The sequence below is a fragment of the Drosophila pseudoobscura genome, chromosome X, assembly GCF_009870125.1.
Source record: "Drosophila pseudoobscura strain MV-25-SWS-2005 chromosome X, UCI_Dpse_MV25, whole genome shotgun sequence".
NCBI classification, from domain to species: Eukaryota; Metazoa; Arthropoda; class Insecta; order Diptera; family Drosophilidae; genus Drosophila; species Drosophila pseudoobscura.
Window position 1 is genome coordinate 4577792 of NC_046683.1, and position 13054 is coordinate 4590845.

Genomic DNA, 13054 nt, shown 5'->3' on the forward strand with positions numbered 1-13054 from the left:
AACGATTTTGGCGATGGTGCGATGGGTCTAGGGGTGTAGGGGTGGATGGGCGGAGAGTGATGAAAGGTTTTTGGTTCTTATCTTGGCCTTGTTTTGTCAATAGTTTGGCCCGCCACCCCTCCGGTGTGTGGTTATCCATAGAGTTCCTTGGGGGGGCCCTCGGCCTGCCCTTACCTATTCCAACTGACAATGCCTGGGGACTGTCAGCACACACTTTGAGACTCTGGGCGGCTCTGTGGCCTGTCTTCGCCTTGGAAACTGAAAGAAAGTTGCAGTTTGTTGATTCCTTTTGTTTTGGCCGTTTGCCATTTGTGGATGAGCCCGAGGGCCAAGGGACACGCTTTAACGCTCCTGCGTGGAGTCTATCGGGCAATCAAAATAACAACCTAGACATGGGTATCTACTTTAAAGATCTATAAACTCTACAACTCTTTCTGTGCATCGCTTGCCCTCTTCCCCTCACTCTATCACTCCCTCTCTCTGTCTCTCTCTGTGTGTGTGTGTGTGTGTGTGTGTGTGTGTGTTTGTGTGTGCCTGTGTGGTGGGTTTATCTTCAACCAGTTTAGACTTTAATTACGGCCAACATGAGGACAATTTCCATAGCATACATTGCAGCGCACGCTGAAACGGAGCTGGGATCTGGCGACGACGAGTCGTCCTAAAGGAAAAGAAGAGCCTCCACAGCTTTGTCCGTGTCCTCCACCTGTGGGAGATACATATCTGAACAAAAATATTCGAAGAAATGGTGAAAGTGTTCCACTTTGAAGTCTGCTACTGCCCCGACGTGACGGAAGTGTCTGCCTGCTGGAATTTTACAAAGATACATATATTGTACCGCCATCGCTACCTGGAACAATGAAAAGATCAGTGGAGAGAAAGACCCTGGGACTTGCCTGAAGAGGAGCTCCTGTTTTGGCACCTGCATTCCAAAGTATCTATCCACTGTACGAGTATCTAACAGATATCCCAGATATCATTGTTCCGAGCTCAAGGGCGATTCAACTGCTTGGATGGAGAGGTCTTGGCCAACTATCGGTTGCATTACCAATTGCCAATTGGTCCAAGTACATGTGCATCCTCGTGCTCGTGTGTGTGTGCGTGTGTGTGGAGTGTGGTGTCTGTGTGTGTGTGTGGAGATGGAGAAGGAGTAGCAGCTGCTGTTGATGGACTGCCAAGTCCAAACATGTTTGATTTGCTCCCTTCAGGGCTGTCAGTGGACTTGCAACCTGACAAAGAGTTCGAGGAAAAAGCCCCCAATCCATGATTTGTTTGGGTGGCAACCGGGCAACGGATCAACCGGAGCAAATGGTTAAAAATCAACAAATTACAACCGTTACATATGTACGTACGGACATGCATACATACATATGTACATTCAAGTGTATATACAAGACCCAGAGACCGTTGGTTCGTCCCAGACACTGACACGCATCGAAGCCAGTGGAAACGCTAATAAAATTATAGTGCCAAGGGCGGAGCCGACCATAAATACATATATGTATGTATGTGGAAACGATATGGCTATATATAGCTATAGCTACCGCCAGACAGACAGGCAGAAGGTGGGTCTGGGCTACTCCGTCTTCTTGGGTAATCACAAGATAATAACATTTTGCGCAACGGAATTGCGAGAGTAAGGAACAAACGAAATATCGCCAGGTCTGGCACGATACAACAATATAACGCCGCCCCCTCATTGTGTGGGGGCAGAGACTGAGAGAGAGCGAGAGATAGAGAGTTGAGGTAAAGTTCAAGTGAGCAAAAGAGTAAATGAGTGCACTGGCAGAAATACAGCAGCTCTATCTCTCGCTCATTCCTCCCTAGAGTGGCTCTGTTGTGGTCCCTTTCTCACTCTAAGCTCAGGCATGTGATCTCTCATCTTAAGTTCGATCCATATGATCCATATATCTACATATATCTTATCAAATATCATCTTATTATACTATTTCATATCTTGTGCACGATCCGTCCATGGTTATCCACTTGCAGTACTTTAGGACCCATCTTCATTCTTAAGTATTAATTGGGATCAACTTACACTACTTTAGGATCCAATTACACTACTTTAGGACCCATCTACATTCTGAAGGAATCTTTAGAATCCACTTACCCTACATTAGCATCTACTTACACTACTTTAGGATCCGCTACACTACTTTAAGACCCATCTACACTCCATTAGACCGATCCATATTCTCTGAGCATCCATTGTAAAGGACATACACAATCTTAGAACCCATATACAGTCTTTGGGCCTATTTACACTGCCTTAGGACCCATCTTCATTCTTAAGTATTAATTGGGATCCACTTACACTACTTTAAGATCCAATTCCACTACTTTAGGATCCACTTACCATACTTTAGGATCCATCTACACTCCTTTGGACTCGACTTACACAATCTTAGAACCCATATACTGTCTTTGGGCCTATTTACACTGCCTTAGGACCCATCTTCATTTTTAAGTATTAATTGGGATCCACTTACACTACTTTACGATCCACTACTTTAGGATCCACTTACCCCACTTTAGGATCCATCTAGTGTTCTTGGATTAATCTACAGTGCTTTACTAGGACATGGCCAAAGCCAACGACAGTTGGTCACCGATTAACAAGACCTTTTCTCTCTCCCTCTCTCGACGTATATCTCCCCGATTTACTGGATCTGCCCTTTCCTTGGAGTTTTCTCTCAGTGTACTCTCACTGCAGTCGGCGCTGGCTGAAACAATTTATGGGCGAAATGTGAATGTGAACGCTGCCATTAGCCATTACCCATTCGGATGTAATGCGATGTGAAGGGCATTTGCATTTTGGGCCTACTAGGCCTCCAGGGCCTCCTGGGCCCTTTGCCTTTGTTTGCTCATATCTTTTGCGCCACATATCCACATACCTGGGCGTTGTATGTACATATTGGAAGTGACTGGGGAGTCCAGGTGGGGGAGGGGGATGAGCGTGTTGGCTTTGACACATAAAGAGGAACAGGGAACCCATCCATCCACACACATACACACACACACGGCCATGTATTGGAAATTTGTTTTGTTGCAGGCAAAGCTGGCGCCACCAAGGGTCGTTCGCCAACTCCGACACCCAATCGTGATAATGGTGGGGGCGGAACTGGAGGTGGAGCCGCAGCTGGAGCTGGAGGCGGAGGCGGCGGCGGCGGCGGCGGCGGCGGTGGTGGTGCAACGTCAGGCGGAGCCGGAGCAACAACAGCCGGCAGATCCACACTACATGCGAACAAAACGATACTGAAAACGGTCTCGGTATTCCTCGCCAGCGGCAAACGTAACTCGAGCAACCAACAGTCGAAGGCCGCCGCGGCGGCCCTGCAGAACAAGCGGCAACTGCGCCAAAGGAGGATGGAGGAGCTCAGCGGCAAAATCAATCCCAAGCTGCTGGACAGTCTGCGCAAGAAGACGCGCTTCAGCAAGTGAGTAGGCCCGTTCCGAGAGCCAACATCCAATCCGAATCCACCCCACCCCGTTGCAGAGACGAACTGGATTCCCTGTGCCGGATCTATAGGAAGCTCGTGTCGAACTGCCAGTATGCGGCCAAGACGCTGGCATCCAGCTCTTCCAGTGCAGCCATAGCCAAGCCCCATGCGGCCGTGGAGGTGAGTCTTGCCGAGGATACCCATCCTCAGACTCTGAGAAACGAGTGTACATATTCTGGCCACTCAGGGCATCGACCGCATCGTGTTCCGGGAGCTGTTGCACAGCACTTTCGACATTGTCACCGAGGAGATCCTGATGGAGCGCATCTTCTGCAGCTGGGACAAGGCACACGAGGGCCTGCCCCTGCGGCTCGAGGGCTGGCTCATCGGGCTGTCAACGTTTCTGCGCGGCACGTCCACGGAGCGGGCGGGCTTCTGTTTCCGGGTGTACGATCTGAATCAGGACGGATTCATTACCAAGGATGAGATGTTCACGCTGCTGCGGAACTGCCTCATCAAGCAGCCGCAGGACGAGGATCCCGACGAGGGCGTCAAGGATCTTGTAGAGATCGTCCTCAAGAAGTTCGACCTGGACAAGGATGGCAAGGTAGGAGCAATGCCACCCCTTCTCTCTGCATCCCTTCTATACGTATTTAGCCCCCCTCTCTCAGGTCTCGCTGGAGGATTTCATGACCACAGTCACGGCGGAACCGCTGCTGATTGAAGCCTTTGGCCAGTGCCTGCCCACGGACAGTGCTGTCGGCTCCTTTTTCTCAACGCTGCAGGTGTAGGTCGAATCGAACCAAAGGTTTTTTTGTTTTTCATTTTGTGAAGTAGGGAAATAAAGTACGCTAGATAGAAATCCATGCGAATGTTTACTGTACTCGGGAGACCCTAGGTAACCTTTCTCGGCATCCCATCGACAATCCATATTCGAAGGAACTTGTTCGCTATCTTTTGGTGGTTTCCAGGGAAACGGCCATTCTGGAGACCATTCTGAAATGAACCCTAATAATAAAAAATTCATGAAAATCCGCATTGCGACGGATTGGCCATAATATCTGCGGGAGGAGAACCCAAACTTTGAGCGACCATCGAGCTAATAGAACTACAATTAATCTCTTATGCTGATGGCCCATTTTTGGTAGCTGGTGACCCCGAAAACAGGTCAATATTGGGCTAGATTTTTGTAGAACGGGACTAATGCTACCTATACCTTTATTATATCTCTTGTGGTTCCAGCGTATGTTAGAGATGGCTGACCCCAGACCACTGGGATTCTATCGTATTTTCTGGAATGCTTTCTTTATTGGTTTATTGCGAAAACGCCCCGAGCAGTGTCTGTGGTGTCACCCCATACTCAAAGAGACAATACGCTTGATTAGAGTGCCCAGAAGGTGACCCCGACCAATGACAGAGATGCAATTCATTTCTGCGAACAGATGTCTGTGAAATTTGCACGTAATGCTGAAGAAATCAACTGAGATGAGGCACTGGTCGACGTTCGTCTGTGCCATCGAGCCGTACATGAAGGTTCGAGTTCCGGCGATTGTCGGTGTCAGGCGGCATGTTGCAAGTTGCAAGTTGAGGACCACATCTAGTCATAGTCATATTTATGCAAGCGTCAAGTGAAACAATAAGCCGAGTCGAGCGGTCCGGTAATGCGAGCTAATTTATTCGATTAGCCAGCCGCATCCACACACACACACACTCACACACACAGAGGCATACAGCTAACCCAAATGGTCACGAATCTTGTTTATCTATCGAATGCATTCATGCAACGCCCAAAGCAAGTTCCACGCTGTTTAGCTTCCCATTCCACTTGCGACGCTGACGCGGACTGCCACATGGCACATGGCACTTGCCCGTGAACCGTCTCAATATTGAATATGACTGGGAAGGTGGACCGGATTTGGCATAGAACCGGAATGAGTGCAGCAGACAGTGGCATTACATTACATAATATATTCTCGTACACCCACTTTGAGTAGCAGGAAAGGAAGGCCGGGCCGGGCCGGACCGGGCCGCGCCGGCTTGGGATAACGATATTTGATCGGATCGAAACCAAGAAGCCACTCTAGAGCCACTGCCCTTGGCAGTCATGTGTGAATCTTGACTGAATCTGGAATCTATAAGGGTGATATAACCAATGTTCTGTTTTTCTACATGCGTGCATATATTAGTGGCACAGATACAAGGTGTGGCTCTTTCACAATTCCATAGAGAACTTATCATACAGATAATCGATTCCGATTGATTTTGGTAGCCTCCGTAGCCTCCAATAACAAAACCACAATATATATTTCGTTACTATGGTAGCTATCTGATAAAGATTAAGCCCGATTTTGAGAATATATAACATAGAACATGGATTTGTAGATGCTTCAACTTTTCCATTTCGCTAGATCATTGATCTTGTATATTACGAGATAGATACAGATTAGTTCACTGCTACTTATTTGATTGATTGAAGGGTATACAAATTCGATTAGTGATTGGTTTCATTGTAGCATTGAAATTCTTTACTGTTAGTTGTACAAAGACTGTAGATCTTGAACTCCGACTTTGTTTGCCCTGTCTCTATCGAAGCTATCAGAACCAGATCCCATCTATGTATATGTACATCGCAAGGAACGATGAATCTTCAGGCCTATTTTTTGGTAATCTTGTCTTTATCCATAGGTGTTGTTACTTCTAATCATCGGGTGTCCAATGCAGTCATGTCTGGGATCTGGTGAAGTTGTTTATTTTTTGTTTGACATATGGATTTCACATTGTAAACATTGCCGCGTCGTTTTCATTGACTTTTCCAGCTTATCGTACATTCAAATCACAATCACCTTCTGGAGGGTTGCGGCTGCTCAGTACCTGGGGTGTGCACTTCGTACCCTAGTAGCGTATTAAAAAAGTGATTCATTAATTAGGACCCTCGCCTACTTGCAGATAGGAAATCTTATCGCTGCTTCCGAAAATTAAAGCCACCTCAAGCTGGGATGATGTAATGAGTGCTCAAAGTACTAATTAGCTCATTTTTTGTTACACTTTTGTAATGACTGGGCGGAGGGAGAGCTCAACAGAAAAGTACATATATTTCATTTTGTTGATTGTGCACTTGCACTTACAGATGTACACACGTGTGCATGTCTGTATGTCTGTATGTACCTTATCGTAATTTTGGTAGATAGTGCATGGACTTGGGTCAAAAAAGCCAAACTAGCCTGCGATCTCACTGATAGAAATGTGCTGCTCTTAGTCTGCTCATCCGCGCTGGGGATCGTATAGGCAAACTCTGTCCAGATCTTTGGATGTGTGCATGCGGCGCCGCACATGAGCACTGCATTTGATGGCTAATAATGGGGGACTAGTAGCAGTTTCCCCCCCACATAGTGGTGTACTATTAATATCGGACCCCGGTTAATTCCCACACATGCACGCTACGCTCCGCACTCGCTCTCGCACACACACACACACACACACACACACTGGAAAGCTGGACTAATCTGAACGAGCCCATTCGTCGTTGCATGCTGTCACCGTCGTTCCATATAGATCGGATCGGATCGGAACCGATCGGATCGTATCGTATCGGATCGACATGTGTCGGAGCACTGTTTATAGAACGCTTCGGCCCGTAGCTGTAGCTCTGTCGCTGTCGGCTGGTCGTGCTACTGGTGGACGTGTATCTACTTATGAGTGGGACTGTAGAGTAGATGTGAATGTGAGTGTGCTCCAGCTTTAAGTGCGAGTGTGAGTGTGAGTGTGAGTGCGACTGCGAGTGAGAGTGAGAGTATATTTGAAATAATAACTTATACGACCGGCATGCGGTGCGTAGTGTTTACTTCTGTGGAAACTCAGTCCGAATTCGTTAACAGCCGCTAACGGTTTGCTCTTGCTCTGCTCCACGATCTCGCATTGCTAGCACATAGCACCCCTCCATCGATCCTTGAACAGACATCCTCGCCAACATGTCCAAAGTGTCGCAAAGGTCAGTAATACATACGTACAATACATACGATTTCTCGTGAGGGGAATAACGGAAAGAGGCGAACAGTCACGGAGGAACACCTTCGTTAGCAACTGCAAAATAATCTTATCATCGCGAAACAGCAGAAAGAAAAACATAGCTATTGCTACATAGTATATGCACATGGGAATTTTGTTGTACAAATATATAGTTTGTTCTACCAGAGAGCTGCCGCCAGATAACACCCATTTGAGGTTCTTGGTTGGAGTCCGTTCCTTATCGACGGGTCGGACCACAAGCCAATCCCTCGGATGGGGCCAGGGTTCGCAGGGTCCAATGGGGTCGCTGATGTGTGTAAGTGCTGGCGATTATCCAGATTATTATTACAATTATTGTTACCAGATTAATTGCCAAATCGCGAATCGAACCGGTTGGCATGACCGGTAAGCGTATTTCGTTAACCTTTACCTTCGGGCCACTGTGCAACGCCCCCAGAGAACTCGCGATGGACCCTGATCGACACGCTTCAGTTCCGATAGGCTCCGGTTACCTCTAATCGGGATGTATTGTACAATCTGTACAATGCTGCCCACTAGACCAAGAACAACGAGCGTCGAATTTTGATAATTGATACGTATATGATACGTTTTCGAGCTGAGCAGGAAGCCGGTTCCAATAATCTGTCGTCCTTCATGATCAGTGATCACGAATCATGATGATTTCTCTATGTAGGATCTAGGATCAACCAAACCAAACCAAAACCATATATTTGTATGGGCATAAAAGCTATTAGCTCTTCCCAATGAATTCCTATGAACCATATACATATATGCACATATTACACACATGAGAAATCCGTTAACACTTCAGTAATGGCAAGCGACAAATTTCAGACGCATAATCTATTTGCAGTCATCCACAATTATAGAAACTATTTTTATTCTTTGTGAGATACATAATCTACAATGTTTTTAATCGAATGGAATCGCTTTATTCGATATGTATTTCAAGTGGCGTTCGTTTTGGTATTCAGTAAGAGGTATATGGGCTATAGATTGCCTAAGCATAGAATGGAAAAAAAGTGCAGCGATAACAGCGGTGAGAGATTCTTTGGGGGTGCGGGACAGAGAGAAGTCGAGAGCAGTGGGGGCCACGGTCATGGTTGGTCAACTGATGGCACGATCATCTGTCTATACCCAGACCCATATATACATATATGTATTTATATCATATGTGGCTGATCTTCCGTTCGCCTATGGATGTGTGTCACAAGTAGCTAAAAAACAAGAAAAACAAAGAAACATCAGACAAAAAGTTTCGGCACTATCAAGAGATCTCACGCAGCTGCAGGCCAGTAATTGTTATTGTAATACGAGTACGGGGGTATATACATACATGACAAAAAAAGCTGACCAAAGACGAACCCGGTAGCCCCGTAGCCCCTCTACGACTTCCGCGTGGGGCCAGACCAGCGGTCAGCAGTCACAGCAGTGAGCGGAGAGGAGGGAGCCGAACCATAAGATACTCTGGACAGATCAGAACAATCGTTTCTATACCGGCTTTATGATCAATAAAAACCTGAACTACAGCTTGTTAAGTCTTTACAATAATGGGATTTCGATCGCCGATTAATGTCACCTATTAAATCATATAGATATCCCACGTGTTGTACATGAACTGTGTGTAGAACAGATGAGGTTTTGATTGGAAGGAAGACTGCCCTTTCCGGGCGGGGAAGGGTATCTTAAGGAGGGAAAGGTCAGCTGATTGTCGCTGCCAACGAGATTAAAGCACACACGAACTGTAGTACTCGTATGTAGTCTGGTAATGCCGTGGGTCAGGCAAGAGTTAGAGTCCACACACTCCACAGAAGTAGATTATAGTCCACTACAGTCTAATTCGAGTCGACTCCCCACTTAATAATTATGATGCAAAGATCAAGAGTCTAATTAGCAGACGGCACGCACTCGCGCTTCCCATGGCCCCCGCCCCGACAAAGCACCCTGAACAATCCACTGATCCACTGATCTCCACTTTTTTTTAGCGCCAGCAATGCTAACGGTAGCAGCACCACGAACAGCAGCGACATCTACAACATTGTGCTGCTATTGGTGGACATTGTGGTGCTGATTGTCAAGTTCTGGCTGGCGATAGTTGAGTCGATAGTGGGCCTCTTCCAGACAAAGCCGCAGGAGAGTGTGAACGGGAAGTTTGTGCTGATCACCGGCACTGGCCATGGCATGGGCAAGCAGATGGCCCTGCAGTACGCCGCCTTGGGGGCCACCGTCATCTGCTGGGACGTGAACGAGCAGACGAACAACCAGACGGTGAAGGATATCAAGCAGAAGGGCGGCAAGGCGTTCGGCTATGTGTGCAATGTGACCAAACGCGAGGAGCTGATGGAGCTGGCCCAGAAGGTGCGCAAGGAGCATGGCTTCATCCATGTGGTGGTTAACAATGCCGGCATCATGCCCTGCCATCCCCTTTTGGAGCACACCGAGAACGAGATTCGTCTCATGTACGACATCAATGTGGTCTCTCATTTCTGGGTAGGCGTTTTGGGTTGCTTCCTATGTGGCGTCCTCATTGATCCCCTCTCGTTCTTCAGATGATTCAGTCCTTCCTGCCCGACATGGTGGAGCGCAACGAAGGCAGCATTGTGGCCCTCTCCTCCTGTGCCGGACTCTTTGGTCTCATCAATCTGGTGCCCTATTGCGGCACTAAGTTCGCTGTCCGTGGCTACATGTCCGCCCTCACCGAGGAGCTGCGCCAGAAGAATCCTCAGAACAACGTAAGTGTGGTCCCTGCCTGATCCTTGCGCCAAGCACAGCTTGTGTTGAATGTTCTTGTTCGTCTTCCAGGTGAAACTGACCACCATCTATCCGTACATGATCGATACGGGTTTGTGCAAGAATCCCCGCTACCGCTTCCCCAGCCTGTTCCAGTTGATTTCCCCCGACGTGGCGGCCGCTTCCATCATTCAGGCCCAGCGCGAGGGCCTGGAGGAGGCAGCCATTCCACGCAGCTACCTGACGCTGGAGAAGGTCGGACGTCTCGTTCCTCGCAAGGCAATGCGACTGGTAAACGACTTCATCGACACTGGCGTCGACACCGACAAGTACTAGAATGGAATGGAATGTAATGTAATGTAATGGCATGGAGAGGAATGGCCTTACCGCCTGAAAGAGTAGGATGTACTCGCACGAGAGTACACTCTGCTTTAGGTCTTAGAGCTTTATTAATTTTGTTTTTTTTTATTATTAATTTTCCGTAACTGCTTTGTGTGTATAATTGTAGCTCATTTCTGTGAGAAATGGGAATTCAGCAAGCTCAATTTAGCTGTTAAAAAGGTTGTTACTTAAATGCTTTAATGCTAATTGTGTGGGTCGTAATAAAGTCGCCATAAATATGAATGACTCGGTGATCGTTGGGTCAGTGTGCAACGGGAGTGGGCCCTGGGTGCCAGAGTGCCTCCGGGGTGTCTGGGTGTCTGGGTGTCCGGATGTTTATTTGGCTTTTGAGGCGTCTGCCTTCTTTTTCGGCTCCGAAACCTCTGGGTTAGCAGCATCTTGTGACTCTCTAGAGGGTTCGACCATCTGAGCCTCCTCCACGTAGTACTGCTCGAAGGCTGTGCGTTCCATGATCATGTTACGCTTCGAACGCTTGCGCTCCACAGTGAGGAGCATGTCCTGGAAGTCGGCAATGGCCATGCGGAACTGATCGTCGCTCTCGATTAGCTGAACAAACTGATCGGGATTGTCGGGATCCAGTTCCAGATCTAGTTCGATTTCATCGCCAGCGCGTTTGGCGCGCTCCTCCTCGGCCAGCAGCTGGGTGCGACGCTTCAGCTTTATTTCCTCGACGCGCGCCTCCAGGATTTTGCTACGCGAGATCTCACGCTCAAACATCTACAGGGTGGGCGGATGGTTGACAAAAGATTGGATGAGATCAAAGTATAACCGGAGAGCCTTAGAACGCTTACGGCAGCTATGAGGGCCTTCTCTTTCCCGGTGGCCGACTTCATGGCATCGTCCAGCACGAGGATCTTCGTATCGCCATTGCCCAGGGCAATGGCCAGCAGTGCACCCTCCGAGCGAAAGACCACGTCCTGGATCGGTGAACCAAAGTTGATGCTGTAGATGGGGACACGCTGACTTAACAGTAGGTCCCAGAAGTCCACCACGCCCTTGTTATCGCCGGTGACGAAGAGGGAGCATCGGCCCGTGCTCCAGGCCCCGCAGACGACCTGGGTCTTCTTCCGGAAATACATTGTGCTGGGGCCATCCTTGGCCTCCTCGGACCAAACGCGCGCCCGCCAGTCGCCGGTCACCAGGAAGTTCTTCACAAAGAACGGATTCCGATTGATGGTGCGCACGGGACCGGCAAACAGTTGATAGTAGGCCAGCAGCGTCTCCAGGGGGGTCATTCCCTTGCGGTTACCCACAAAAACACAGCCCATGTCGCTGCCAATAATGAAGCGCACGGGAATGGTGTACTCAAACTCGAGCACCATCACCCCATGAGCGTCCTGGCGATTCTGGCGCTCCTGCGGCACCGGCTCCAGCAGCAGTTCGTGCACCGGCATCATGAGGTCGCGTGTGTCCCAGTATTTGACGGAGCCGTCCAGGGAGCCCGTATAGAACTCTGTGTTGGATTTGGAGTGCACCCAGCAAAGGGCCTTGGTGTTCTCGCGATGGGCCGCCTCCAGCGGACAGATGCGCAATGGCAGGCCACTCTTTAAGGTGTTCCAGAGGCACACCTTGCCCGACCAGGTGCCGCCAGCCAGGTTGTTCTCGTCCTTGGGACAGATCTTGGCACGCGAGACCACTTCTTTGCTGTCGTAGAAAATCTTCGGCTTGAGCGGATTGCTCATCTCCCAGATGTAGAAGGCATTGTCGCCGCCACTCCACGAATCGACTGGGACCATATTCTCTGCCTCCTGGCGCATCCGATACTGGTTCGTGAATTGTGCCAAAAACTGATTATCGTTGTTGGGCATCCAGTCGATGACGGTCATTTGGCGCGGTGGCACCCAGAGGTCGTGGAACACATTCACCACGCGCGCTGTAAAGCGCAGACGGAAGTCCTGCCCCAGCTCTGGGTTCAGATCGGCAAAGAAGTTCTGATAGATGTTGATGGCGTTGTTTTGCTCGGCCACATTCATCATGGCGCGTATCATGTCGGCGACCTGTTCGCCCCAGCTGTCATCGCGCTCCACCTTCTTGCGATGGCGCACGGTCTGCTCTTCGTCGTTGATGTTCACCTCTCTGGGCCAGCCGCCCTCGTAATGGAACATCCCATGATTATCGAAGCTCACATTCTCCGTCTCCATGATGCTGAGGGCCATCTGGTCGCTGAGCTGCGTGGGATGCACTGCCGGATCGCGTAAAATGTACTTCAGGCGTAGTCGTCCACTGGGATGGACACTGACCATCAGTTCATTGCGGTCCTGGAACAGACACTGGCGCCCGAAGAGGCGTCGCTCCCGCGAAAAAATAAATTGGTTCTGATACATTACGGGGCTGCCCTTCTGTTAATGTTTTGTCTTCTACCGATTTCTGTATATATATATATTTCTGCTATATTTGTTGACTGTGTGAAATATCGTAATTTGATTGAAAGTGAAACGAAAGCTGAGATTTTTCAT

At 48.8% G+C, this 13054-nt stretch overlaps 3 protein-coding genes across 3 annotated transcripts; 2 read left to right on the forward strand and 1 right to left on the reverse strand.

Annotated features, from left to right (window-relative positions):
- The first annotated feature begins 169 nt into the window (after positions 1–169).
- LOC4815710 (EF-hand calcium-binding domain-containing protein 1) lies at positions 170–4241 on the forward strand. The gene is made up of 5 exons (XM_001355514.4): positions 170–396; positions 3053–3437; positions 3497–3620; positions 3688–4047; positions 4112–4241. The coding sequence occupies exons 1-5, from the start codon at positions 393–395 to the stop codon at positions 4229–4231; spliced, it is 993 nt and encodes a 330-aa protein (XP_001355550.4). The 5' UTR covers positions 170–392; the 3' UTR covers positions 4232–4241.
- Positions 4242–7275: 3034 nt separating this feature from the next.
- On the forward strand, positions 7276–10820 carry Ldsdh1 (Lipid droplet subset dehydrogenase 1). Its single transcript, XM_001355513.4, has 4 exons — positions 7276–7428; positions 9452–9956; positions 10016–10198; positions 10269–10820. Exons 1-4 carry the CDS (start codon positions 7409–7411, stop codon positions 10530–10532), a joined length of 972 nt encoding a protein of 323 aa, XP_001355549.3. The 5' UTR covers positions 7276–7408; the 3' UTR covers positions 10533–10820.
- Positions 10665–13035, reverse strand: LOC4815450 (dynein intermediate chain 3, ciliary). The gene is made up of 2 exons (XM_001355512.3): positions 11390–13035; positions 10665–11315 (listed from the first exon to the last, which is right to left on the reverse strand). The coding sequence occupies exons 1-2, from the start codon at positions 12920–12922 to the stop codon at positions 10914–10916; spliced, it is 1935 nt and encodes a 644-aa protein (XP_001355548.2). The 5' UTR covers positions 12923–13035; the 3' UTR covers positions 10665–10913.
- Positions 13036–13054: the final 19 nt, after the last annotated feature.

Bases quoted from the DNA above. Each gene is read 5' to 3' on its own strand.
- Ldsdh1 (XM_001355513.4), top strand. From the start codon at position 7,409: ATGTCCAAAGTGTCGCAAAG. The intron at 7,429-9,451 runs GTCAGTAATACA...ACTTTTTTTTAG, and splicing joins ATGTCCAAAGTGTCGCAAAG to CGCCAGCAATGCTAACGGTA. The intron at 10,199-10,268 runs GTAAGTGTGGTC...TTCGTCTTCCAG, and splicing joins AGAAGAATCCTCAGAACAAC to GTGAAACTGACCACCATCTA.
- LOC4815450 (XM_001355512.3), bottom strand. From the start codon at position 12,922: ATGTATCAGAACCAATTTATTTTTTCGCGGGAGCGACGCCTCTTCGGG. The intron at 11,316-11,389 runs GTAAGCGTTCTA...CCCACCCTGTAG, and splicing joins AGAAGGCCCTCATAGCTGCC to ATGTTTGAGCGTGAGATCTC.
- LOC4815710 (XM_001355514.4), top strand. The intron at 3,438-3,496 runs GTGAGTAGGCCC...ACCCCGTTGCAG, and splicing joins AAGAAGACGCGCTTCAGCAA to AGACGAACTGGATTCCCTGT. The intron at 3,621-3,687 runs GTGAGTCTTGCC...CTGGCCACTCAG, and splicing joins AGCCCCATGCGGCCGTGGAG to GGCATCGACCGCATCGTGTT.